The sequence below is a fragment of the Tachysurus vachellii genome, chromosome 2 (genome assembly GCF_030014155.1).
Source record: "Tachysurus vachellii isolate PV-2020 chromosome 2, HZAU_Pvac_v1, whole genome shotgun sequence".
Classification (NCBI taxonomy): Eukaryota; Metazoa; Chordata; class Actinopteri; order Siluriformes; family Bagridae; genus Tachysurus; species Tachysurus vachellii.
This window is the reverse complement of record NC_083461.1, coordinates 9,965,496-9,993,026: the sequence shown is the minus strand read 5'-3', so window position 1 is coordinate 9,993,026 and position 27,531 is coordinate 9,965,496. Positions and strand designations below refer to the sequence as shown.

General features: G+C 37.9%; 1 protein-coding gene and 1 non-coding gene across 9 annotated transcripts; both read left to right on the top strand.

Moving 5' to 3' along the window:
* Positions 1 to 25,707, top strand: mta3 (metastasis associated 1 family, member 3). Of its 8 annotated transcripts, XM_060896099.1 has the most exons (22): positions 1 to 259; positions 1,372 to 1,523; positions 2,332 to 2,399; positions 4,055 to 4,148; positions 5,290 to 5,416; positions 7,389 to 7,452; positions 9,126 to 9,243; positions 10,770 to 10,872; positions 11,210 to 11,309; positions 11,416 to 11,604; positions 13,322 to 13,396; positions 13,488 to 13,546; positions 13,656 to 13,777; positions 14,139 to 14,296; positions 14,878 to 15,100; positions 19,120 to 19,212; positions 19,306 to 19,485; positions 19,596 to 19,627; positions 21,003 to 21,127; positions 22,288 to 22,315; positions 23,624 to 23,730; positions 24,727 to 25,707. In XM_060896099.1, exons 2-22 carry the CDS (start codon positions 1,502 to 1,504, stop codon positions 24,890 to 24,892), a joined length of 2,253 nt encoding a protein of 750 aa, XP_060752082.1. In that variant the 5' UTR covers positions 1 to 259; positions 1,372 to 1,501; the 3' UTR covers positions 24,893 to 25,707. The 8 variants fall into 8 exon arrangements, with proteins under 8 accessions (XP_060752082.1, XP_060752073.1, XP_060752064.1 ...); XM_060896090.1 differs by lacking the exon at positions 1,372 to 1,523 and having other exon boundaries at positions 4 to 259; positions 21,006 to 21,127; positions 24,727 to 25,429; XM_060896081.1 differs by lacking the exon at positions 1,372 to 1,523 and having other exon boundaries at positions 4 to 259; positions 24,727 to 25,429.
* A 1,471-nt stretch (positions 25,708 to 27,178) lies between these two features.
* Positions 27,179 to 27,272, top strand: trnai-uau (transfer RNA isoleucine (anticodon UAU)). Its single transcript has 2 exons — positions 27,179 to 27,216; positions 27,237 to 27,272. It is a non-coding gene; the product is annotated as a tRNA-Ile (tRNA).
* The last annotated feature ends 259 nt before the right edge of the window (positions 27,273 to 27,531 follow it).

The following is a 27,531-nucleotide window of genomic DNA, read 5'->3' as shown; positions in this document are numbered from 1 at the left end:
GTGTGTGTGTGTGTGCGCGTGTGCGCGCGCGCTGAGAAAGGGGCTCTCCATTAACAAAAAAGAAACCCAATCGAGGGAGAGAAATTTTAAGCTCCTTTCGCAAGTTGTCCCGTTTATACATCAGTCTGCAACGTTTTAATAACTTCTCCTTATTACATATTTTTATTGACTTATTTATTATCTGTTTTTAGTTTATGGTTTGTTTGTTTTTACCACTCCGGGAGGGCAGAAATGGCGGCCAACATGTACCGGGTCGGAGGTAGGCTATCACAATCCGTCTTTCTGAATTCATGACAGCCGAAACACTTTTGGGTTTTATTATCTACTTTATCAGGTATGCAAATAACTTTTAAACCGCTATGCACGCACAAGGCGACCTCAAAATCGACCTGTAATTGAATGTGTCCCAAATTATTTAGGATGCCTGTGAGGCCTTTTTTAGCCGCACTAGCAGAAGAATGCTAGTTTTAGTCGTGGCTAGTAGCTATTATAAACACATCATCAGCTAATCTAGCTAGCTAACGCTATTAAAGGTACAGAAATGGGCCATATTAAACGCGTTTGTCACAAACTCACTCTTCAGCATGTGAGGGGTTTTCTTTGAGATGGCAAGTGTAGGGGATTTTATAAGCAGATATATTCTTTTCGTAACGTTCACCATTTTGGACATTTTCATTAGTTATGAGTCCTCACGGCGTGCTAAGCTAACTAGCATTTCACAGCTCCGTTTATTGCTAACCTTAACCACAGAATCTGTTTTATTCCCTTTGAACAAAATTCACCCAAACAGCCGCGAGTCTAACGTTAATAACTTTACATTCCTTCAACACAAACTCATCTATTGACTTAAACCGCGTATTGTTATTTATTTCTCCTCTCATTGTTTATTTTAATTAGCCAGTGTAGTGATTAGCTGTGATGTGCCGGTGAATCCGACATTGTTTCATGGCGGCGTTAAATCGTGTCAAACATTTAACGCCCAAAAACATATGTCTCCATATACCTGCACTTCAAGTAGATGAAATCGGATTGCATGCATGTTTGCGATCGAATCAGATTAAAATTCACGGTGTAAATGACCAAAAATGAGCCAAATACGGTTCATTCAGTTTGTCCCAGTGTATCGGAATGAGAAACGCATGTCTAGGCTGTTTAATAACATATAACACGAGTCACAAAACCTTATCGTATACAGACACCTTGTAAAAAAAATAATAATAAAGTACAGTAATGCCTTTATGAACAGGATTTTAGTATTACTATTTACACCTTGACCTTGTAAGTCCCGTATGTAGTCGAGTCAAGTGATAGATCTTTTGGTTATGGCTTAACAGTCTGGATTAACATCTTTAAAATCAACCTGTGCTTTAGGGATGTGGGGATCTACATCGTATCATCAGTAAATTTCCTCGTCCAATCCAGAGATTTTATGATAGAATGCATGTGGTGATGTCTAGCACAACGTGTGTGAGAACAAACGACCCAACTTATTTTAAAGCTCATGACCATCAGGACTCATAACTGTAAGTGTACAACAGATGATTGCATATTGCTGGTTTGTTTACATGATTTGCCCTAAAATGCGGGAAATGTCATTTGTCATATTTCTAGTCAGAAGTGCCTTTGGGCGTTCACGCTATTGGTTACGCTGTATTGTCGAAGGTTTGTGGACACCAAATTAATCACACCCGTATATGGGTCCTCACCAAACTCTTATACACAGTTATAAAGGATGTGTGTTTGTTTACGCTGTAGCATTACAGTTTACCTTCACCGGATCTAAAGGGACCAAACCACCATGACAAAGCACCTGTGTATAAAGTGAGGGTAATGAATCCATGGTTTTTTAAGGTTGGAGTGGAAGAACTGAAGTGTCCTACACAAATCCCTGGTTTTAAACCCACTGATCACCTTTGGGATGAGCTGGAACACTGACTGATCTCAACTGACATCAGTAATGCACTTGTGGCTGAATGAGCACAAATTCCACAGCCACGCTCCAAAATCTAGGGAAAGCCTTTCCAGAAGCGCGGACGTTTTTCTAAAGGCAAAGGAGGACTAAATACGAAATGGATTTTTCCATTGGATACGAAATGGGATTGCATGGGTGTGATTGGTCAGGTGTCCACAAACCTTTGACCTTTGGTCAAAAAAAATGCTAAATGAATAACTTCAGTTTTATATACACAATTTAGTAGTATTCACAGTGAATGATAGTCTGCATAACTTATTTTATTTGCAGCCTTTCTCCTCTAGGTTATGGCTCATTTAATCATTCTTTGTATTGAATGACAAGGCAAACCACATGAAATTTCATGTTTCTTTTTGCAGATTATGTCTTTTTTGAGAATTCTTCAAGCAACCCTTATCTAATCCGGCGAATAGAGGAGCTGAACAAGGTACAGTTCAGGGTGTGAGGTGTGCACTGTGGGTTGTTTGGGAGAGTAGTGGAAAAGCTAAAATCTTGACAATGGTAGAATTGCTGGCATATCTCGATTATAGGGGATATTGAACAGCATGAAGGATTTGCAGGAGTTTACAGAATGATTCAGGTGCTTGAATGATGGTCACACTGGAATCCTGCATTGACTCTCACAACAGTTTCAGTCCTTTGCTAATGTGCACCGTGAGCACAGAAGCATTGCGCAATGGATGTGGTAGAATAGATTAGAACAGACTTTTAAAAGAGAGGCAAATTAAAGTGCTGCTTTTTTTAACTTGGTAAACAGCAAAAATCAAAGCCTTCATGACTCATATATTCCTACTCTTTATTCTTTCATTATTCATAATACTCGTGCCATGTTTAAAATGGGAATCAAAGACATTCTGATCCAAATCTGGGTCCCTCAATAGTATCTCAACTGATTGTTTGCTGTGGTGAGTTTGTGTGTTTAGCTGTGTGCAAGGGTGCAGTTTAAAAATTGTTTGCATCAAACTGATTGTGTTGGCCAGGTTTCATATTAGATCCTGATAAGAAATATATATATTTCTTCCAATCTTTGCTGATGTTTGTTTCTAATGCCGGTGTAATATTATATTTGGTGACAGATGTTAAACGTGATGTTCCCACAGCAACAAAAAAGGTTAAAGTGGTGCACACCTGAGCCATCTGTAGCTCCTTGTCTGCAATATAATTATTCTTCTCAATTAGATTTTTTCCAATGTATTTAAAAAAGAAATCACATCGTAGCTGTAAAACAGCAATTCCCAACTCACACACGATGTAAAAAAATTACATCCAAATTAAAAATGCAATAGAAGATATTCTTTTTCAGTCAGAAATTTAAAGCATCGGGCTCCAAATGCCAGCAGACGAGTATGTTGATAAAATATTGACAAGAATAATAAGCTAATAATAAAAATCATCTACAGTGACTCCATATCATCCTCTACATTTTCATCTGACTTATCGTTTTTATTTATCAGATTTAATAGATTGACTTTTCAGGCTGGTATTTTGTTTGCACGCATATTGCTAACGTCACCCTTCTTGTTTGGCAGATAGGACTGATTAACCAGTGCATAGAAGAGGGCACCAGGGGGACGTTCTTATATGTGAAGACGATGAAACAAAACGAGAACTGACTGCGTTTTTGATCTCGATGAATGTTGTCTCACGGGAAATCAGTGTTAAGACTCCGATATTCACAAGTCCAGTCTTATTGTAATGACCTGCTTTTCTGCAAACTGCTGTCAGACTGCAAAAAAAAAAAAAGACCAGAAGTGCTATGGTTTAAAAATAGTGTTATCTTAATTATTAAAAGTGCATCAGTTTTACTTGTGCCTTTGTTGACTCTAGAGACTCCCCCAATGGTTTGTGCAGTGAGAACTTGCTGAATAAGCCTACAGCATGGCTTCGTAGCCAAATGTATTAACAAATAGCAATCCAGAGACCGTCTTACTAACTTGTTCTATTATCAGCCCTGTACTGTTCAGGTTTACAAGCTTTTTTTTTTTCCCCCCCGTCTTCATTAAGCAAGTGTTAGGCACAGGAAAGTTTGGTTGAAGTGTGAAACCATAAGCCACAATTGATCATGCGTTTCACTGCTTTCAGACGGCGAGCGGCAATGTGGAGGCGAAGGTGGTGTGTTTCTACAGGAGAAGAGACATCTCACAGAGCCTCATCCAGCTGGCAGACAAGCATGCGAGTGAGTGAGGTTGTGAAAGACTGAGTGGTGTTTTGTGTTGGTGTTCAAAAATGTGTTTTAATGAGGCCATGTTTTACTAAAAACAAAAGTGCATCCAAGCACATCCTCTGTGTGTGTGTGTGTGTGTGTGTGCGTGCGTGTGCGTGCGTGTGCAAGTGCTGGTTGTTTTCATGACCGACTAGGACGCATGTCATATCCCTGTGTGTCAGCAGGGGCCCTGTGATCTTTGGAGAGTTGCTAATTCCACACAGCCATAATTGTATGGTGGGCTTCTCTAATACAGTATGGCTTAGGGATGCTTAACTAATTAATATTGACAAGTCAGTGTGATGGTTTGCCACCTTATAAATGCGTAATTAAGATGTTTTGCTGGAGAATAAGGCTGCATGATGTCTTATTTGTTAATTAAGGGCTTTGCAATACCGGTATTGGTTATTGCCATAGGTATATGAGCAAGTTTTCTGAGTACTTTGTTTGATCTCAGAGGATCCTGATATAGGTTCTGTTGGTGCTTTTGATAATTCATCTGATGTTCCATCAAATTCCTTAGTGTAGTAGTACAATTTCAGTATAGTACTTTTGTCCATGTTGTAGTGGAGACCTCATTTCCAGCATTGATAAATGGGTCTGACAATGATGCATCTGAAACCATAGTAAAATGAGCAAGGCAGAAAAGCTTTAGCTAATACTTTTTTGAGGTGCTTTTTCCACCAGTCAGTTTGATTCATGTCCTAAAGCCATACTATCATCACTAATGTTTAGTCATCTATTTCACCATTCGATGGTTTGTGTAATACAGTAATGAACAGTATGTTGAACAATTTCTTAGTACTCTAAATAATTTTTCAGATCATTTCACTTTCCAAATAGATAGTCTGATCTGATAAATGAGCATCTGTTTGACTTTTCTGTTAATATGGTAGAATCTTTTGGTCTTCATACCTCATAACTCAATGTCTTAAAAGTTCATTTTGCTTATTCTGGCTTTTGTTTTTAAATTAAGCTTTGGCAAGACTTAGACAGTATCCAGTGCAGTAGTTGCGGTGTGTGCACATGCATACATTTATGTTAATGCCATTTTTTTTCTAACAGCAGCACTTGGCTTGTTCTTATTTGCGTGTGTGTCTGTCTGTGTGAGCAGAAGACTTGGAGGAAGAGAAGGAGGCACCTACAGAGCCAGAGCTTAGTGAGAAGCAGAAACACCAGCTCCGACACAGAGAGCTTTTTCTGTCTCGCCAGTATGAATCCCTCCCCGCCACACACATCAGGTAAACACACAGACGTGCATACTTTAAGAAACTGCAAGCATAATCAGCATAGAGTATACACAGAGAGGTTACTGCGACAAGTTATTTTGCAATTAAAGTGTGTTTGGAGCGTTTTTATTTATCTGTATCAAATAATTCATGTGTTGAAACACTTCATTTAGTTTAATTAAATCCATGTTTCTAGCAATCAGACCAATGGATGCTGTAAAAGTCCTTATGCATTGGTGTGGTTTACATCACCTACGACTCATTTTTCTCTTTACTTTAAGCTCAAATGATTAGTAATGTGCATCCTACAGGAACCATTGACACCAGCATGTCACCATAATATGACCGTAGTCACATAAAAAAAAAAAAAAAAAAATCCATTTTGCATTTGTGATCATATCACTATGTATGATGCAAACATGCAGCGCTGGAAAAGAAGCCTGATAGGAACTGTTAATTTATAACTTTGCATGAGAGTTTTAATACAGGATATCACATCACACCAACCTGAGAAACTATATAATAGCCTGAAAAATTTTTGGAAATCAGTTCCTGTCCTGAGTGATTATGTATGAGATTTTTTACGGGCTCCTGTTTCAGATAGTGTTGGAGACGCATCTCCGTCTTCAGGCTATGCGAGACAGAAAGTATTGGATGTGATTTTATTGATCACATGGCTCAACAAAATTTTCGGATCTTTGTGGAAATATTATTATGAACCCCTTGAAGGGTCACACTAGAAAAAGTCTAGCACCTGATCATTCAGAGACTCTTGTGATAAATTCATTAGCAGCATGAAGCTCTGCCTAAATTTTAATGAAGTGTGAGATTGGTAGGTTTAGCCAACACCTGCTGTGTGCACCAAGATTGCTATTTCTCAGACATGTAAAGGAAATGCTCCTATGTTCTAGACACTATAGATTTATTGAACTTAAATGGAAAATCAATGCGGCATTGTTCATCAGAGGTCTTTAATACAAAGTTGTTGTACATGGCTTTATATGTTCAGTCTCACACACTTTAGAAGTACTCTTGGATTCCAGGGATTGTTGTTAAGATTGTACTGCTGGTACTGCTGTTAGTGATTTTGGTATCAGGTCTGTTTGGTGTCAACTTAATATTGGAAAAAATCTGAATTCAAAGTTAGTATAGTTTTATTATGGCAAGATATGAATTGTTAGCTGTACATTTCACTGATGATGTAAAATAAATTACATTAAAATATTGATATGATAATATTGACCTTGATTCTAGCTCGACAATGTACAAGACGTTTTCAGATCTTTGATATATAATTACCAAACTGTTTAGCAAGTTCTTGCCTTTCCTGTATTTGTAATTATTTAATTTAGTGAACTATTTACTAGGCTAGGAGAGAAGGCGAATGTCTTGTCATCAACTAATGATTAATTTTCAACCGCACCTATAATGTCTTTTGTTCTCTTCACCTTGCTTTTATATGAATGAAAAGAGTCAGAGAGGGAGGACAGCTTCAGCATTAACTCGTATGCCACATAGGCAAGTTCAAGCACAGATCAGATAATGGCTGCTGTAATTATTCCTTTCAGTTTTACTAATTTAAAGCAGTTTCTCACTTAGAACCAGGCATTGCAGTTTTCTCTATTATACTTTCTCCCAGTTTCTAGAAGAAGAATGAAAATCTAGGTAATTGCTCCTGTGCTGTTTGAAAAAGCATGTTCCTTGACTTCATGTTCAGCCTCCATCCTCCTACCAGAGCTAATTTTTCCCCATGTCACCTTTTCCCACCTCAGCTCACATTCCTCCTCTTTTCTCACTTTTTCATTCACGCATTTTTTTTTCGTAATCTTGCACCTCATGCCACTTCCTCCTCCCCCTGCTGTTCGTGTGTGTGTGTCTGTGTGTGTGTGTGTCTGTCTGTGTGTGTGCGCGCAAATGCACGCTTGCGTGTGAATGTGTGTGTGTCTGATTCTGAATGCTGCTTTGTGTCTGCTTGTTTTTCTAGGGGGAAGTGCAGTGTCGCCCTCCTGAATGAGACCGAATCAGTACTCTCCTATTTGGACAAAGAGGTACCCAAGTGCTGGCTTTTACTAATAGATTTATCATTGACATTGTGAAGCTTGGCTCAAATTATTAACAAATATTCCAGCATCAGTTCAAGCGAATATCTGCAATTTGTATATTCTGTGTGTGAGTACCGAATAAGAATCTTGAAAAGTTGTTTTATGTCTGAAAGCGTTAATTTTATACATTTAGGTTAATTCTGAACAAATATTTACTGTAATTTCTGTATTACTTTTTAACTATTTGCAGATTGTATTTGGAATTAAATTTGTAAAACCTGCTAATCATTGTTGGGGTGGGAGCATAGTATGGGTTGTGTTTGTATTTGGCAGTGACCTCACGGTCACGGTCAACTGCATTTCAGAGCACCTTTGGATTGATGGCCAAGAAGTAAAATATGCTGAACACCTTGTCTGTTTCTGATTTACTTGATGCCTCACTGGGACAACTTTGTTTCCCCACCGGAACAAATAATGTTAATGAAATTAATCCAAATTGTGTTGTTAACTGGACTAGCCCAGTTTAGATCTTATAATAGAAGGCCATGACTTGATTATCAAGTATTTGTTGGTAAACAAAGGGAATAAAATTGATTTTAAACAGATACAGGCACTACTCAGTAAATAATACTCTTTTTAAATGTAAAGTGAATTTTTGTGATGCATCTATTGTGACATTGTTTAATTATTTTGTCATGGCACTCTTTATTTATCATATACATCGGGCATCACCAAATGGCGGACCGCGGTTCGGATCCGGACCGAGTGACGGGTCTGCCCGGACCCGTTAAAATTCTAATATTATCATATTAAGCATCTCCTTATTATAATCTAATATTATAAGATTATGTAAGCTCTTTGATATTAATAAAAAGATAAATATTTCGGTCATGCGCAGTTAATCTAGTTATTAAGACAGGAGCGTCATCAAAAGCCAAGCCAATCAAATCGATTGTTTCTGTTCCATACTCCAGAGCAGAAGGTGGCAGTAATGCACCTGATTACGCTGGTTACCAGCCGCTATTAAAAACCTGGTTCCTGTGTAATTAATGTAGTTAATGTTTAAAAAAGGGGCAGCTCAAAAGTCTTTTTGTTTAATTTTTTTCTTAAAGATTAAAAGCACTTTTATTTTATTCAAAAGATTCTGAATGTTTTACATTACTTGAAATATAGGCCCTAAGTTCAGACTGCTCAAAGCTGTGTTTGCATTTTTTATTTATTTTATTCAGAAGAAATTCGGTGTCTGTTACTTGACATGTAGTAAAGACAACAGTATTATTTTCCATACAAGTTCATACTTTGAAAACACTTGAAATTTAACAATAAATTATATAGAAATGTATGTGCGTTATTGATTTTATTAACATGAGGGTACACTATTTTAAGTGACAATATAAGATTCGGACCTTTGCTGGGAGGAAATTTTAGTAACTGGACCTCTTTGAATTTTAATTGAATACCCCTGATATGCATAAATGTTAATATAGTAAAACCAAGCCATTGCTTTCGGTTCTTGAGCTAGATTGTTGACTGTGGCTGATGTCACCTCCAAATACAAACATGCCTCATAGTATCCTACTAAAGACAACACTGATTGTCTGGTTTCTGAACAACTGCTTTTCAGAGTGTGTGTTCTGTTCCTTGTATCTCATGCCTGTCTCTTTTTGTTTCTTTTACAGGATGCCTTTTTTTACTCTTTGGTGTATGATCCAACACAGAAGACCCTGCTGGCAGACAAAGGGGAAATTCGTGTGGGCCCCCGTTTCCAGGCTGATGTCCCTGACATGCTCCAGGAAGGTAATCAGAACACTGTCCCCCGATTTTATTATTGTATAGTTTATGAAGAAAAAAAATCTTTTACTTGTCTCACAAAAATGCACAGTGAAATTGTTTCTTTGCATATCTCAACTTATGACGGTCATGATACTGCACCTCTGGAGCAGAGAGGTGCCCTGTAGACCAAATCACTAAGCCAACACTTTGTTCAGTATCTGCTCCACTAAATAAATGAATGAAAGCTCTTCAGTTGTAACTGTCAGCCTGTGTTTATAAGATTGAGTGAGTTACCCAAGAGAGAAAACACTGAGAGAGGTTGAGCATGACGTTTAGTATTTGCAGAGTATCAGGATCAATTTGATTAGTAACTACTGGTGCATCACATAAGGAAGAGGATAGATTACTATATCAGCAGCTACAATCTGTCAAGTGTGAAATTACTGTTCTGTGGGTCTCTTTGACTTAACTTTACGTCTTGTCCCATTTCCCTGGTTATATTCCCAGTTGCAAAGACCTTAACATTTCCCTTTTTGATCTCTTGGCACAGTTGCATACATATACAAAGTTAGAACAGAATCTTGGATGTCTAGGCGGAAATCTATTTTGAAGGCAAATTGTGTACGTCTTATCCCTAAATTAAAACTGTATCGCAATGGCCTTTTTTTACATTACTGGTAATTTGGTTTGATATTTGACTAAAGCTCAGCAAATGAGTCCTAATTTCTTTTCTTTTATATTGACCGTGATCTTGCTTTAAATTAATAGAGGATATCGGTGAGACCTTGATGTAAATGATTAAAGACCGGCCTACATTATGCTGTTTGATAAGGTGTCATTAAGACAAAAAAAAAAAAAACTCATTCAACACACCGATTATTACATAATGCTATCTTTTCCTAAACGATACTACTGACTACTATGATGATATTATGAGGGATTTATTTATTAAATTCGCAGTTTCAGATTAATTTAAAATGTCATTGTGTCTGAAAATCAGGTTTATTGGACCAGCCAGGTGCATGATGTGCTGTGTGTTTATCCACTGATAGATTTTTTTTTTAATGTTATTAAACGTTAGGGGAAAAAAGATGTGAAATTAAAAGTAAAATGTCATTTTAAACCGTAATTAAATGCAATTACATAATATTGTGAGTATGATGATACCAAGTTATCCTAACAAATAATCATTGCAGAAGCAATACTCTGTTGTCTTATTCATTCTCACTCAGCTTCTCCTCAGGGGGAATAGAGGATCTCTGCCTGACTTTTATTACCTTCAGGGCTTTTGTTTGCTAAGTCTTTTAGAGTTAAGCTAAGGCTGATTCTCTATCAACACTCTGACTGGGATGTTTGATTAATAAATCACTTCAGCTAAGAAACGAACCCTTTCGTTATAATGAATGTTTCAGGAAGTGTTTGGATTGAAGATGAATAAATATTTGGTCATCCAAAGTTACCATACACTTTGAGGCATTTTAAAGAAGTACAAGCCTTCATTACTGATAATTTAATACATTACTTAAACAAAACTGCGCTCTTTCAACCAGGAGAAGCGGATGATCGGGATCAGTCCAAAATGGAGGTGAAGATGTGGGACCCAGAATGTCCGCTGACCAATAAGCAGATAGACCAGTTCCTAGTGGTGGCTCGGTATGTGTTCTGGCACAATATGAAAATAAATCTTTTTGCTTAAAGAATCAACAATAACAAATGCTGTTTGTATTGTATGCTAAATAACTGTAGTTAAAATGTGTTCATTTAAAATAATTATAACACACAGTACAATCTTATTAAATATGTCCATCTAACCATTTAGCTTTCCTTCAAAAAAAAGATGCAGAGTTAATTATAAAGCTTTGTACCCTGAAATAGAACACTGTTTATAAACAGAGATACTACTGATCATTATAATGACTTTAATTATATTGTTCAAGGTATAATTTTTGGGGCGTAACACATGACCGTAGTTCTTTTATTGTTTGCGCAGGGCTGTGGGTACCTTTGCCCGTGCTCTGGACTGTAGCAGCTCCGTCAGGCAGCCGAGTTTACACATGAGTGCTGCAGCAGCATCGAGGGACATTACACTGGTAACATCATCAGCACTTAGTTTTACAGCTCACTTTCTCTCTTTTTTTGCCTCATTAATTTCCTTTCTGTTTGACGTTTTCTTTACTCTTTGTGGTGACTGTGCAGTTCCATGCCATGGACACTCTGCACCGGCATGGCTATGATCTTTCGAGTGCACTGAGTGTTCTGGTGCCACAGGGAGGCCCTGTGCTCTGCAGGGACGAGATGGAAGAGTGGAGCTCTTCGGAGGCCAACCTGTTTGAGGAAGCATTGGAGAAATATGGCAAGGATTTTAACGACATCCGGCAAGACTTTGTGAGTTCTAATCATAAAGATCATAGAAAGTAATACAGACATGTACATGAAAGAAATACAACTCCTTAAAGAGCAAAGGAAAGCTGTGCATCAAACCTTTTGTAGCCAGGGATCTCTTTAACTGCAAAATGAATTACACCTTAGTATGAATTTTTTTTGTGAACTTTTAAAGATCAAATAATATTTTTTGAAGCCAGAGAGCTTTCTCTTCCTGAATTTTCCACTAGTCTTAGTTGACTTCGGTGCATGGACAAATAACTTGACAAATGACAGTGTAGGTTTTAAATTGCACCAAGAGTTTCACAGACCTACTGGTATGCATCACAGATCCCATGCGAGTCCCTTACCCCATTTTATCACTGTTGTAGGAACTACTTAGGTAGTTACTAAGTGAAGATGAAGTAGGTCTGTGACAGAATGATTGTTGCATCTGTAGAGTTGGAGGTCTCACTGAAACCAGCCTAGTGAGTGAGCTCTTCTGTGTGCCCAAGTCTCAGGATCTTGGGTGAGTGGCTTTGTCAGGCTAAGACCAGGATGGACAGTATTGGTTTTGCTCTATGGGAAATAACTTTCTTTCCACTAGAGGCTTGGCATCTAAAGGAAGTGCTGCCCTTTGTTTGACCTGCACTTGGAGAAGCAGTGCGCCAGATGATGACTCAGTGTAAATGGTTATTCAGAATCTCACGGTTCAATAGTTGAAATAGAGTCATGAGTGCTTTTCACAAGAATAATCCCTCTGAGATGCTATTGTCTCAATGCTCTGTTGACCTTTGGTGAGATATGCAAGAGTTGGCCTTTGGATGCTAGAGGCTTGGCCCCCATCCCTCTTTTAAATACTTAGGAAGCATGGTATGATATTTGGCATATTTGAAGGTATGTTTCTGGCAGGCAAATAGTATTCTATTCCAATAGTGAAACAATATTAAAAAAAACCTAAATATGACTTTCATATCTGTATGTCTCTAGGCACACTGAGCCTATATTTGTGGGTACACGGTAGGGATGTTATTTGGAAGCTACAGGAGTTTTGTTCCCAATCAAGCCTGCAGGATGATGAAGGCTCTCCTCTCAACATGCACTCTGCCACATCAGGCTGATTCCATCTAGAGTTTTAGACACGGTCCACAAGCTGACTGATGTAAGGGTAGAATTTTCCAGGCCTTCACATTTTTCAAGATACTGCATTAACACTAAGATTGCAGGAGTGCTGGCGAGTTTTTCTTGTGGGCTCTGACAGATCTGATTGGTAAATGCAGGTGAATTTCCGCTGAAACACAAAAGCAGACAGAAACGACAGAAAAGCCGCACACACTGTTCAACATCCTCCATGCAGTTGTACCAACGTACCTCAAAAGAATCTTGAGTGTTCTCTTTCTCTTATTGCCTTATGAATTAAGTGCCAGTGGTAAGGATATACATTAGGACACAAAGTGTTTTCTGCATACATCCTCCAGGCATCTGCCAAAGGCAGGCGCTCATGAATAAAAATGTGCATCTGCATGCAACGTCAGATTTTCCATGTCTCGGAATAAGCATAGAAATATAAAGGGGTTTTGAGGTTGTTGCTGTCTGTCGATTTGCTTGGCTAACTTGAGAGTGGCACACAGTTCTCCAGCGACAGACAAAGAGTCCTGAGGGGGGTGTGTGCACATCACTACCAAGTTCACATGCTAGTTCTTACTCTTCAAATTTACATCTTCTTCCCGCTTTGTTTCAGCTCCCATGGAAGTCCCTGACTAGCATTATTGAGTATTACTACATGTGGAAGACTACAGACAGATATGTGCAGCAGGTAAACAAAACAGCCCTGAAAGAGTATGATGATATTATTGTAACGCTGATGCTATACATGTGGTGCTAAATATTTTTATTTGTCAATTCAGAAGCGACTGAAGGCGGCTGAAGCGGAGAGCAAATTGAAGCAAGTCTATATCCCTACATAGTGAGTCGAACATCCTCCTTACCTTCTGATTCCTCTTGCTTGATTCTACTAAATAATAAAAAAAAATTTCACTCATTTATAATTTTCTGTATTTTTTTTTATTCTGCAGTAATAAGCCAAATCCTAATCAGATCTCTGTGAGCAATGGCAAGTTGACCACCATGAATGGTGCAGCAGGACCGGGCGGGTACCATGCAGCCAGTGGGGGCCGTGCGTGTGAAAGCTGTTTTGGTGAATATCTTATGCGTTTCTGTTACTTTAAAACATGCCATGCCCTTGGAAACTAAAAAATTTGTTCTTCAATCAATTAAGTAAGCTGCACATGTTTTGTAATCAAATTGACCTGACTGGTGGAGTGCAGTCCAAATAATCCTCAAGGATCTGAGGTTTGTTTAAGTTTGTTTATTTGATCATCGAATGTAAATTGAAATTAGTATGCAATTGGAAATTGAAAAAAAAATAAACGTCTCGTACCTAAATCTTCAAGGATATCTTTTTTAAAAATAAAACCACAAATGTCAGTGAGAGACTGTGGTGAATTTTTTTTTTGTTCCTTTTTTTTTTCTTTTCTTCTTCCCTTCTGCCTTCCTAGCCATGCAGTCTCCTCAGTGGTACTCGTGGGGTCCTCCGAACATGCAGTGTCGTCTCTGTGTCTCCTGCTGGATGTACTGGAAAAAGTATGGAGGCCTGAAGATGCCAAGCAGAGCTGAGGGAACCGAGGAGAAAACGCCTCCAAGCCCTGCTTCAATTGTAAGTTCTTGCTTTATTCAAGGATTATGGTGTTTGTCAGAAATGATGATAGTGGTGATGATAGAGGTTGCCTGATGACCGCTAGAGATTGAACTGAAAAGTGCTTTTATACTTCTTAAAAACGTATCAAAGTCTTAGTGTACGCATCAGATTTGATAAACAATGCAATCTTTGTTCTAAAAACAAAATAATAAATAAAAAAACTTGAATGGATAATCATCTTCGGGATTTCTTTATGGAAACATTGATTTGCATTTTCTTTTGCATAGCTTTTGTTTTGGATTCGAGAACAGCATGTATTGAATAGACTGAAAAAAATGGTAGAACAAGACAAAATATAATCTAAACAAATATATGACTGAAAGTAGTTTATTTAGCAGACTGAAGTCTAAACACTCCTCTGTGATTTAGCATTATAAGGCATATAAAAAGCACAACCTGTCGGTGAAATAAGCAAAGTGCTGCTTGTTTTATCTTTCCGTTTGTTTGTTTCTCCCCATCATACTTAAATCTGCATCAGTGCTTTCGTTGTTCTCTTTGCTTCATGATTTTGTTTGTGTCTTTCTCATGTTTGACTATAGGAGATGCGATCACGTGGTCATAGCCTGCGTCAGAGCTCCCACATGGTTCCCATGAGAAACAGTGGAAGTCCCAAATCCTCCATGAAGACTAAACAGGCGTTTCTCCTACAGGCCACACGCCTCACCAAGCTGGCGCGTCACATGTGCCGTGACCTCATCAGGCTGCGCCGGGCTGCGCGCCGCCCCTTTGTGCCCATTAACTGTGGCGCCATAAAGGCGGAGTGTAAGAGCTCTTTAAATTCCTAACTTCAATCTTTGTCTATCTTGCCCCTTCACACACACACGCACATACACACACACACACGCACACACACACTCATCACTGCACCCTCTTTGCCCTCCTCCACCACACCCATCTCTCAACATCTTACAGTCATTCCTCCCCTTCATTTCTGTCTTTTACTGTTTTTGTTATTATTATATTATTATATTTTGTTTTTGTATTCCCTCACCTCGTTTCCAATAAAGAAAGCCTGTCCTCCATCATTTTGGGTTGCAATCATCTTTTCATTTGTTACATTTGTTTTAGTTTTTTGCTGCTGTTGTCATTTCTTAAAATACAGTAAAAATATATTTGGAATGTCTGTGAAAAGGGTTTGATCACATGAGAAATTAATCAAGTAGATCCCATTTATTATTGCCTTTACTCTAGCTTGTAGTTGTACATGCAAGTGCATATAATGTGAGACTTGTATTTATTAACTTTGCATTTACAGATAGTCGTTTAAGACTATTTTGCCTACAAGAAATTGTATTTTGCACACCCCTTATGATGTTTACTACTTATTGCTCACTGTGAACCTGTCCCCCCCCCTGCCACAGTTTGTTTTACTGTTGCTTGCTTCATTTCATTCTTAAGGTCATATGAAGCACTAGTTTTTGTTGGTCATGCTTCTACATGTTATCTCTGCTGTACCTCAAGATGTTCATGAGGCATGAGAAATTGAAATGCCTGTATAATATAATGCTGAATGTAGAGCCTGTGCCTTGTCCTGCATCTGTAACAGATTCAGGCTGTCACTGGGGGTTTGTAATTAATATCCATCCATAAGTGAACTTGAGAATGTATAATCTGTGGTTTTGAACCGAGTTTTATCAAAGCATGAATGGATAGATACGTAGAGTAATATGCCCTTGTAGCCGTTTAACAGGTTAGGGGGCTTAAGCACCTTGAAGAATACAGGGTAGGAGAAACAGATTTGGAAAGAGAGAACTCGGGCTGGAATTTATTTTTTGTAGATCTGTGTGAATGCACTAGACCAGTGGTGTCCAATCTTATCCAAAAAGGGCCGGTGCGGGTGCAGGTTTTCATTCCAACCAAGCAGAAGCCATGCCTGATTCCACCTGTTTAATCAGCTGTTCTTGGCTTTTAGTAAACTCTGGTGTGGCTTCTGCTTGGTTGGAATGAAACCTGCACCCACACCGGCCCTTTCCGGATAAGATTGGACACCGCTGCACTAGACAAAAGATCATTAAAAGCATTGACTATCAAACTGAGTAATCTTGGATTACTTCATAAATTTGAAACGTCCAAAGATAAGTTATAAGAAGTCTACTGTCGCAACGTGACAGTTATTAAGTTAGTTTCAAAGGCATTTCTACAACCTACCAATCAGCTAAAGCCAGCATTGTTGTTTTTTTTTTTTCATTCAATATTTATGACCGATATAAATACATTAAAACGCATAAAAGCAATATTTGGTCATGAAATCTTAGTTATAGGACTAAATCCACCTAAAAATTTCCAGGAGGATTTCTTAAATAAATATATATATATATATATATATATATATATATATATATATATATATATATATATATATATATATATATATAAATGTAGATGTAGATGTTTGGTTTAATAAGATTTTGTTTGTTTTCTTCAGGTGCCATTTACTCTAAAGAATAAATTGTTCACTGAACAGCATCTCATTTGTATAGCTGTTCTTTGCATCATCATTGGGTGATGGGATAGCTCAGGTAATGGCACCAAGAAATGAGTTAGTGGTATGGGAACAGAAAATATTCTAGAATAGAATCATTTATCCTCAAGAAATAAGAAACCGTATAAAAAGCTGGGCTGCTCAGATTGCTTTTATGCAGCAAACAACTAACTTAAAGAAGAAGCCATTGACCAGCTGTTGAGGCCGTATGTGCCTTTGTAATGGGATCATAAATCATGTTAGGACTTCAGTAGTTTGGCTGAAAATTGTGTGACTATAGCGGTGTGCTTAGTAAATGCAATCATCGCAGATGGCTAAAATGCAAAACTGTCTTTTAGATCAGAACCTGTGATTAAATGAAGTCTTAAGGGAAGTTAGTTTCAGTGTTTAGAAATGGTTTGGAATATCTGGTTATGCCTTAAGAACAAAAGTAGTCTTTTGTTGCTTTTATGTAGTTCTTTAATTGCCCACAAAAAAAAAAAAACAGTTTTATGGTGGTGGTCAAAATTGATTTAGACATTTGAAGCTTCTGGCAGTGACATTTGGGCTTCTGGTTAATTTCTGAAGCTTGAAAGAAACATTTCTACCTGTGCTGATGTTGAAAAGAACATGAGGGGATTGTAAAATAGTGAAGGAAGCTAATTTTCACTGCTATTCAGATGTTGGCCTTTAAGCTTTAAATAAAGATTTATTTGGTTTGTGCATAATACTGAGGAAGCTGTTCTTATAATATTTTAGATATTATTTAAATCCATTATTATTTTATATAACGAGCTTTGTAAAATTCCTGACAGGCACATTTTAACCATTCAGTTTTTAGAGTATGTAAATTCTATCATTTAAATCTGTAATCCCTCATCTATCCTCTGCATTGTGCTTCAACTTATGTTGCTCTTTCAAGTTTTGTGTTGCACCTTCCACATCTTTCATTCTGTGCTTTCATTCCACTCCTTTCTCTACCTACCCTATAAGCGTGTTTGTTTTGCACCCATAAGAAGATCCTGTGGCATCTCTGTGCTATAAGGCATGGTGACCTTTGGGGCATGCTCTTTGATTTGTTTCCTTCTTTTCTATCATATCTTTGTTTTCCTGGTGTAAATGTCCTGTGGGCAATCAAAAAAAAAAAAAAAAAAAAAAGAACAAAAATAAAACCATGGCTGAAACCATTCTTTCTGAGTCCTTGTAGTTTCATGTGTCTTGTGTAACTGTCCATCACTGTGCCACACTCACACTTGATATTCTGAGTGGAGCGGCAGTCGTATGAAGTTCACCTCCACTGACAGCATGAGCTCTGATCCATTAGCTCCTGTCATTCTGCTCTGTCCATGCCCTCATCAAGCGTGTTTTGTGTTTCTTTTTATGCCGTGTGAATGCGAATGTACACACACACCCATTTTCCTTCACATTTGATTTCCTCTAGCCAAGCAAATATGTTGGCTATTTGGGTTCTTCTGCATATCAATCAGCATGCTGCCTGTGAAAATATAACAGTCCTGCTCAGATATCAGTTTTGCCAGGGTTCATTTTGTTTAAGGGTTAAGTGGTCCTATAGCTCTAATGTGAATGTATGCAAGATATTAATACCAATACCCACTTGAGTATCACATAAAACTATAGTGTAGGAGAAGCATTTAATTCTAAAAGTATGTAAGATTCATAGACCTTTTGGCCAAATGAGAAATAAAGCTTTTAAAGCCTGTGAAATGACCAGCTTCAAAGATAATACTGCAATATTACATCAGCATACACCTTACAAGCTGTAATACAGGTTCTCTCTAATACTAAAAGATCTCTGATGAGATTGCATTTTCTTTGCTCGATGCAGTTCTTCACCTCTGCAGCCAGCTCAGTGACGTGTGATCCAATTAGATGCATTGTTAGAAAGGGACAAGTACATTTCAAGATGTTCAAGTACATTTCAGAACATCTTGAGGATAGGTCTTCGTTTGCCAAGGCAACAGAATGGCTTTTCTCAGAAAATCTTGCGCCAGCATTCCTGAAGTTTTTAATGAAATTTGTAATGAGATGAAGTTGGTTGGACAGGATTTTAATGAGAGCATTATGGTTAGTTCAATGTGCTAGAGTCCAGGGAGAACAAAAAATATGGCTTTTGGCTGAAGAATCGACCGCAGCACAAGTGAATTTCCTTTGAATTTCCCTTTGCCTGGTTCTTCGTGCAAAGTGTCTTATCAAAGAGGGTGGTGATTCACAGCGACATGACGAGTCTCTCTCTTGCTTGCTGTGACATATTGACTTCGCCCTGTTCTCTGTGTGTCCAATGCTGCTGGTTGATGTCTAGACATGATTCGAGTGGCAGAAGGCATGACAGGGCGATCCACCAAGCCCAAACCATCCCAGAGAAGCACACTAACCAGCGTTCTGCAGTATCTCGGTGAGTCACACCAAGACTCCATTGTTGCTGGCCTGATTTTCTTGCAGGGAAGATGGGACCAACAGTGACCTGGATTGTGCTGTGTTGTTTCAGAGTCACGTCCAGCACCCCATGTCCAGCGCTCTCATCGTACACCTGGCTTGCAGGTCCAACCACCACGCCGGCTTCTTTCATCCCTGCCAAGCCACGGTCCACTCGGCATGCTGGGAAAACGCAGTTACCACCATAGCAGCAGGATGGACCCAGAGAGAAGAGCAAATGCAGCAGGACAAGGTGCTGACGCGAAATACATAAGCGCAAACATTTCAGTGTTATGTGTTTAATATACAGTAACTATGTATATTTAATGTAAACAAATTAATTTGTGTTTGCTTTTATTACAGAAAATCAGGGACACATTGTGGGTCCTATTCTGGTAAGTAAACTGTACTGCACTATTCTGTGTTGGTGGACATCAAAGAGCAAACGATTCTGCTTAACAGGATTTAGTTTAAACAAGGAACCATTAAAGGGAAAGTCTTTATCTCCTCAATCACATACATCATTTGTAAAGCCAATGACCACGTCTTTCTCCAGCAATCATTACTTTGTGGTTTATATACTAAAACGGGTTAACTTTATGTTTTAGTTATATTTCTGTCTATATTTCCTTTGTATTTGTTCCTAATCCTGCGGGTATAGACACGACTTATTCATAGCTAATCCATTTTTTTAGCCACACCTTGCAATTGGAAATTTCTTTTAGTTTAGAGTTCTCAGTTTACTGTATACTGAGCTGCCGCTATACTTTTTTTTTTTAATTGAAGATATTTTAGTGTTAAATTATGTAAATCAAGCATAAGTAGGAATAAATGTAAACAGTCTAAAGAACAGCGTTATTAGATTTTGATTTTATTAACTGCTTTACTCTTCAAATTCATTTAACTTGAATAAAGCAATTTAAAAATGGAGAGCTTGACAGACTGACATTTTTGCTTTGTCTGTGGCACAAATAAAGGTTAAAAAGAAATAAAAGCAGATCTGTCTTTTGAATAGCAGTGCAGATGGGAACACGTTGTGTATACATTTCTGGTATTTAGCAGACACCCTTATCCAGAGTGACTTACAATTTTATTTCAATTTATACAACTGAGCAGTTGAGGGTTAAGGGCCTTGTTCAGGAGCCCAGCAGGGGGCAGCTTGTGCCTCCTTTCCACCAGAAAGGACTGGGTGCTGGTATAGAGCTAGTGCTGGTGCTGGTTCGAAGTTGGTTCCATTGGCGAGCCTTCTAAGAACCGGTTTGCCTTCGCATGGGCTAGAGAGCCATCACAGAGCCAAGCCTTACGTCACTGTATTCAATCTTATACAGCAACGACGTTCTTTTTTGTCTTGTTGGTCACAGTAACCCCACCCCCAGCCACTGACGCAAGCGGTTCTTAGACCAGCAATGGGTCTAGACCAGCAATGTTTTGGTGCTAGTGGTTAAGAACCACTTTTCCTGGTTCAGACCCGATGCTTTGGGTGTCAAAAAAGAAAGAACTGATTTTAAATTAGGCTCTGAATAAGCACTCAAACTGCCTTGGTGGAAAAGGGTCATTGGTGGACTTGGGATTCAAACTCACAACCTTCCAATCAGTAATCCTACACCTTAACCACTAGGCTACCACATCCCTTTATGTACATAGGTAATTGTGTATATGGGCAAAGATGCTGCCTTTATTCCAGCATGGCTACGTCTTCATATTTTGTCATTACCTTAATGTTATACAGTCATGCTCACTTTTCACGTCTAACACTTCCCTTTCTCTCAGCAGCACAATGGACGTAGCGGTGGCAGTCCCAGTTTACGAGCCAGCAACATGATGATGCGTAAAAGGCGACCAAACTGGATCGATGCCCCAGATGACAGCTTTTTCCTTGTTTCCCGAGAAACCAGGTACGTCCAGTAAATGTGAAGCATGTCTTCTCTTTGTGTGCCTTTTCAATTTATTTACTTTTGATGTGGATACTGAGCTATGAGCTACAGAGCTACATATTACTTATTGACCACTGATACGAGTTAGTATATCGAGAGGCTTACTTCAAACCGTGACGTCCTTTAAGAAAAAAAGTCTAACAAATTATATCAAAGTGGCAGAATGCTCAGTTTAGTCTTTGATTAGCACCTTTGGGGATTATTGATTGACTTGGCATGAAATCTCTCATTTATTTTCCCACATAGTGATGCAGCCATCAATTAACAGCCAGTGACAAATCCAAATGGCAGGAGCTGCACATGTGTAATTACAGGATTGGTCACACTCAGTACCAGTAAGAACCAAGAAGGTTTAACTTCAAGTTGGTCAAACTGGAACTCAGTAACAGTACATATATGGTTGTTGACTTTAGTTAATTACTGAGAATATGGTAATAGCTTGGGAAGAATAGAACGCTCATTTGTCTGTAATGTCTCAACAGGAAGTGGCAGGACTCCACAGGTAAACTTCAAGTGAGCATAAGTACTTACCAAGAAAAATACCCCAACTCCCCTGGCCCAGCAAACCATTACAAGCAAAATCACAAGTTTTGAGAGAAAAATACAATTTATTAACTGTAAGCAAAAAAAATGTACAGGACCTTTTTTTGACCTGGGTTTTAATCCACCTTTCCCCAGTATTCTAATTTAGATCTCTAATTTCTAAGCTGTACTGTAGCTCAGTTTTACTTGCTATTCACTCATTAATTCTTAGTCAACAGACACCAAGGTATGAACATCTCCAGAATTAAGTAGCTCATTTCAAACCATATATGTTCTACAACAACAAATCTCTTCTGAATCCTAATGATCATTTCTCAGTCTGCTATAATTTGATCTAGAGTACTCTATCTGCCTAGATGTGTTCTCAGCGTTTGGGTGATTATTAATGAGGTCTGAGGTGATGCTTTTTATATAGGAACAAACTTTGAAATGAATTTAGGCAGCTAAATGAATCCTCAGATGGAAAGTGTGTTTTGGGGGGAGGGGGTACACTAGAGAAGCAGGAAGACTATTTAATGCCCAAATACATCGTGGGTCACAGTGTGTTTGTGATTGACTGGCGGCTTGTCTCATTTCAGTGCTGTAGCTGTTAGACATCTGCTCATGGTAAGACCTTGGCCCATTACTGCATCCACACCAACACATGCACAAACACACACATACACACAGATTGGGGCTGCAATAGATTACAGAATACAAAACGATTATTCTAGGCATTTTAAGATGATTACGCATTGAATGGTCTGAACATCGGCAAGATGGAATGGTTACCTTTCCCACTTAGTGTCAGCTATAGATTTGAATTCAGTTGCCTATTTATTAATTACTTTGAGCTGTTTGGCTCCAAAAATTTTCATCTTATTGATAGTACTTTTTTTTTCCTAACGTGGTCCCTAGAGCAGTTTAGGTCTACTATTAGTTGGAATAGGGAGGAAGCTGGAGGAAAATGCTTCTCCATTAGGGCCCTGTCTGGATGAGCCATGACCGGAGCGTCTGTGCTCGCTAGAGCGGATGCCATGCTAAATTTAGAGCCCTTGCTCTGAAAGATTAGCCTGTAACTGGCTTCAGAGAGGCTGAGACAAATGAAAGTTGCTCAGAGGCTGGGCCTGGCGCTCATGCTTTACATCATCATACATTGATCAGGAAATGAAGGTTGTGATAGCACTCTTGTGTTGTTTCTTGTATGTAAGGAAGGCACAGTGAGGAAACAGTGCATAGCCGTGAAAGACAAATACTATAAATGCGTCAGATGTGTTTTATTGAAGATGTTTAGGAAATGGGTTTTTGGGAGTAACCACTCTCCATTTTGAAGTGAACTGTCTCAGAAGACAATAGTGACTGTTACGTCTAGATTTTTTTTTTGTTCCATATGAAGGCTGTTTAAATTGTGAATGCACATGCATTCGCTTGCATTAATTCAAGTGTTCACTAACCCACTTAGCTCAATTAACATTTTTCTCATGGATTTGATGATAGGAGTCCAGATGATGGGTTCATAATTAGACACAATCAGAGGCAAAAGTGCCTGCAAGCCTCATAAATAGTGCATGAACACAAGACCCAGGGGTTCGTCCATTAGCCTGATTATTGCAATTATACCCTCAACGATATATCAAATTATATTTATATAATCAGTCCTCATTGACTCATATTACAAAGCTTAATGCTCGTAATCACTTAGGAAGGCAGTGTATTCGGCGCAGCATTACTCTCACAAATTAACTGGTACACAGTCTTGTTTACCTGAGGTGAAAATTCACACTAATTCCATTACTGAATTATGACAATGTCAGAGTATATAATATGATCTGTTTAAAAATGAAAATTAAAAAAAAAAAATCTGTGTTTTTTGTATTTAGTTTATGTTCTGTTATGTATTATTATCTTTTTGTTATCATGATCCTGGAACTGCAGGATAGTGTATATGTGTGTGTGGTGTGTGCATGTGCATATGTTACAGTCCCTGTTTGCTCTGGAACAGAGTGGTCTTTCTCTCAAGGGAGAGAATTAGCATCCAGTTGGTAATGATGTTTTCTGTGGTTTAGACAAACACAAATGCCCCACGTCATGATAACACAACGGCAACATTAGCTTGCAGTAATACAATAACAGCATGCCAGTTCCACTAAGAAAGATTTATGTGTTTTTCTACTGAGCCGCCACTAGTGTTCAGGAAAATTTAGTTACTCCATTAGTTAGTTACAAATCATATGTTTTTCACCAAAACCAAAACACTAGATTAGCCTTCAACTGCTGCTACATCAAACTGTTGTTTGCAATTGAAAAATGGAGTTATGATAATGATGGTGTTTTTAAGATTGCGAATTGTCATACTGTTATGTAACCAGATCCTTCCTGCATGTCTTCTAGGTTCCTGTATGAAAGAGGAAATGTGTAATAATGCTTTCTCTGTGGAGACACAGAGGTGACATGGTGGTTATTTTTTTATTAGCTGTGGAATATGAATTGCAATCACAAGGAGATCTATTTCATGTCCACAACTTAACTCGTAATAGCTATTAGATTTTAAAAAGAATAAGACAGGGAAATCAATTGAATTAGACCATTGTGGCCACGGGAATCTAATCATAGAGATAACTCAAATCATCTTGGAATGATCTTTAAAGACATATTAGAGTTTTTGGTCACGTATATCTTGGATATACTATTAGTCCATGTTAAGTGAATTCTCAAAGTGGATGGATTTCCTTTTTAATATTTTCTCCAGATGAAGTAGTGAGTGAGCTCAAGTTACACAACTCATGGTCACCATTTTTTATATTGTGATCCTTCAAACTATTAAATTGTGGCTGTGATATATAAATTTATGGTCATTCCCAATTAAAAAAAAACCACCATATCACCTCAGAAGCTCCATATATTCCATGTATTCTCTGCACTACTATTGCTTTTGCTGTAGCATCATTTTGTATACCTCAGTCTTCAGCCACAGCCTTGGTCACATTACTGTTGCAGGAAGTGAACAGTCATCATGTTCTCTTCTGTTGTGGTCACAGGAAAGCCCGGAGGCTGCTCACTCGTTCCCAGTTAAGAAGAGCCTGTAGGCAGCCATGCGAGCAGATTAATTTGCGCAGGGTCCCCCAGGGGCCAGCGCAGGGACCCATCCTTGCACCCCCTCACCCTAGTCTACGGATGCGAGGTCCCATTGTGATCCACGACTGACCCTCATCTGTGCCATTTCACCTGCCCGCCTCTTCTCTTGGATTCTTACCCCTAATTATACAACACGGTGGTCGCACACCATAGCTCTGTTCTTTCTGGAAATACAGAAACAGTGCTTTCAGTGAAGCATAGCTAACCAACATCATGCCCTATAAACAAGCACTTAAAGGAAATCTAGGGCTCCATATTTTTCAGTTAAGCTTCTCTAAACTCTGAACTGATCGTCTTTGTTTATCTAATATTTTGTGGATGTAAGGATTGAGTCATCACGGTCATGTAAGTCAGTGGTCAGATGAAATTATAATGTACAAAGCTTTTCTTTCTTATGCTGAAAACAGACTCTTCTGTAAAGTATTTGTGTGCTTTTTGTTTATAATTTCCTTTAGCACTGCACTGCAGTCCATTTATTCTCTTACCTTTTGTGATTATTATGGCTAAAAGTTTGTGAGCTGCTTTAAACTACATTTGAACAGGACCGAAGGTTTGACTTGTTGGATGTTACTGGAAGGCAGAATTATGTTCAATTATCGTTCAATTTTGATCTAAGTACATCAAGATTTTGAAAGCCCTTTCAGAAACATTGAAAGAAAAAAGGTGTTGAGAAATTGAAAGGAAAAAAAAACCCATTTGTCCACCAATGATTATTTGGTTATTTTACCTTCATTTGTCCATACGAAGTTTCAGATCTAACTAATAAAAATGAATGAATGCAGAATGGGATTACCATAATGCAAAATCAGGCTGTTTATACTGCATGTGACAGTCAAAATAATCAACAACATACTTTTTTTTAATGCTTCATATATTGTGTTGTGTTTACTTGTATGTCGTGTATTAAGTGAAACATGTCGAATAATAAAAAAAAGATTGTATATAAGCACTAATTATTCTTGAATCCATCTACCATACATATTGTACACTGGCTGAAATCATGAAGTCCTTTAAGTTTAGATGAGAATGTAAATCCTTAACGTTTAGCATACAAATGTTATTGTGAAAAGTCAGCGATGCAGGCATTCGGCGATCATAATATACTTTTATTATACAGTAGAAACAACTGATCCTGAAGGAAGTGTTATAATAGTAACAGAAAAAGGTGCAAACTCTACATATATATACATGTAGATGTACAAAGTTACAAGACACATGAATAATTTCAGATGAGCTTCTTGTGACATAGTGACATATTGTGAGTGTATTTAACACTATAGCAAAGCAGAAAAATTAAGAATTTAGTAAAAAATAAATTACATGCTACACCAGAGGTAATAACCCCACACCTTTATGCACTGGTAGCACCAGTATCAGATGCACGTCTTGCCCTAAAATATGAGAAGGTGTTTCTTATTGTATTGCATTAAATGATTTTTGGTTAATTTTAGTGTTCTTATGTAACTTTGTAATAACTTTTAAAAACTTCAGCCATTTGCACCTCTGCATGCTCTGTTAATTTAATTTCAAGGTTCATGTGTAGGCTGCATTCAGACAATGCCTATGGTTTTTTCTATGCCTAAGTATTGTTAATAAAGGTAGAAAATACATTGGAACTCACTGCAGTATGGTAACTAATCTCTTAAAGACTTCACTGTTCATGACTCCAGCTGGATAAACACTATATATTATGTCTGCTGTGAGTCAATATGCTGGACTTCGAGTTTATTTACAGTATGAACAAAGATTTTACTTGTTTGCTGTATTTATTTAACGAATACTTTCAATAAAAAACGAATACATGTTGCTGCAGGAAACCCAGAAGCTCTTCTTTTAACCACGGTTAATATAAAGGCACTTAAAAAGGTTGAGGCGCAACTTTTAGGCACTTTACGGTAATGAAAGCAGAAACAGAGGGTCCACAGTCAAAGCGGCTTAACCTTCTACAAAATGGTGTATTTAAATAAATAAGCCGTAAAATGAACAGATAACAATTCACAGTACTGATTTATATACAGACTCGACGCTTTATATAAATATATATATCTATATCTATCTATCTATCTATCTATCTATCTATCTATCTATCTATCTATATATATATATATATATATATATATATATATATATGTATGTATGTATATATATATATATATATATATATAAAATAATGTTATTATTATTTTTATTGTTGTTATCATCATTATAATTATTATTATGATTATACCATAAATAATTTGTTTAGAAAAGTACAGACGGTTTATTTCACAGCCAAAACATTAAACCGTATATACAAAGAGCGAGGACGCTTTGTTCCCGCATTTATAAGCTGTGTTACTGAGCTGCTGTACCCGAGCTCCAGTGGCGCAATCGGTTAGCGCGCGGTACTTATAAGACAGTACGAAGCAGAGCAATGCCGAGGTTGTGAGTTCGAGCCTCACCTGGAGCAGAGTTTTGCACGGAGTTCATTCGAGACGAGAATCATCAGGTGTGATCTTCATGATACCATTAAAGTAGAGCAGTTGTTCATAAACAGTATTTCGGATGGGCATGTTATACCTGTGTTACCTACATTTATTTATTCATTTTCTATTCTACTTGTACCAATTGAATAATTAATTATAGATAATACATATATTGTGGTGGTTAGACTCTAATTTTCTTTTTCTAACTATTAAACTATTAAACACCCGATTGACTGAGTGCTT

Bases quoted from the DNA above. Each gene is read 5' to 3' on its own strand.
- mta3 (XM_060896081.1), top strand. From the start codon at position 232: ATGGCGGCCAACATGTACCGGGTCGGAG. The intron at 14,297-14,877 runs GTAAGTTCTTGC...GTTTGACTATAG, and splicing joins CTCCAAGCCCTGCTTCAATT to GAGATGCGATCACGTGGTCA. The intron at 19,486-19,595 runs GTGCTGACGCGA...CTTTTATTACAG, and splicing joins AGCAAATGCAGCAGGACAAG to AAAATCAGGGACACATTGTG.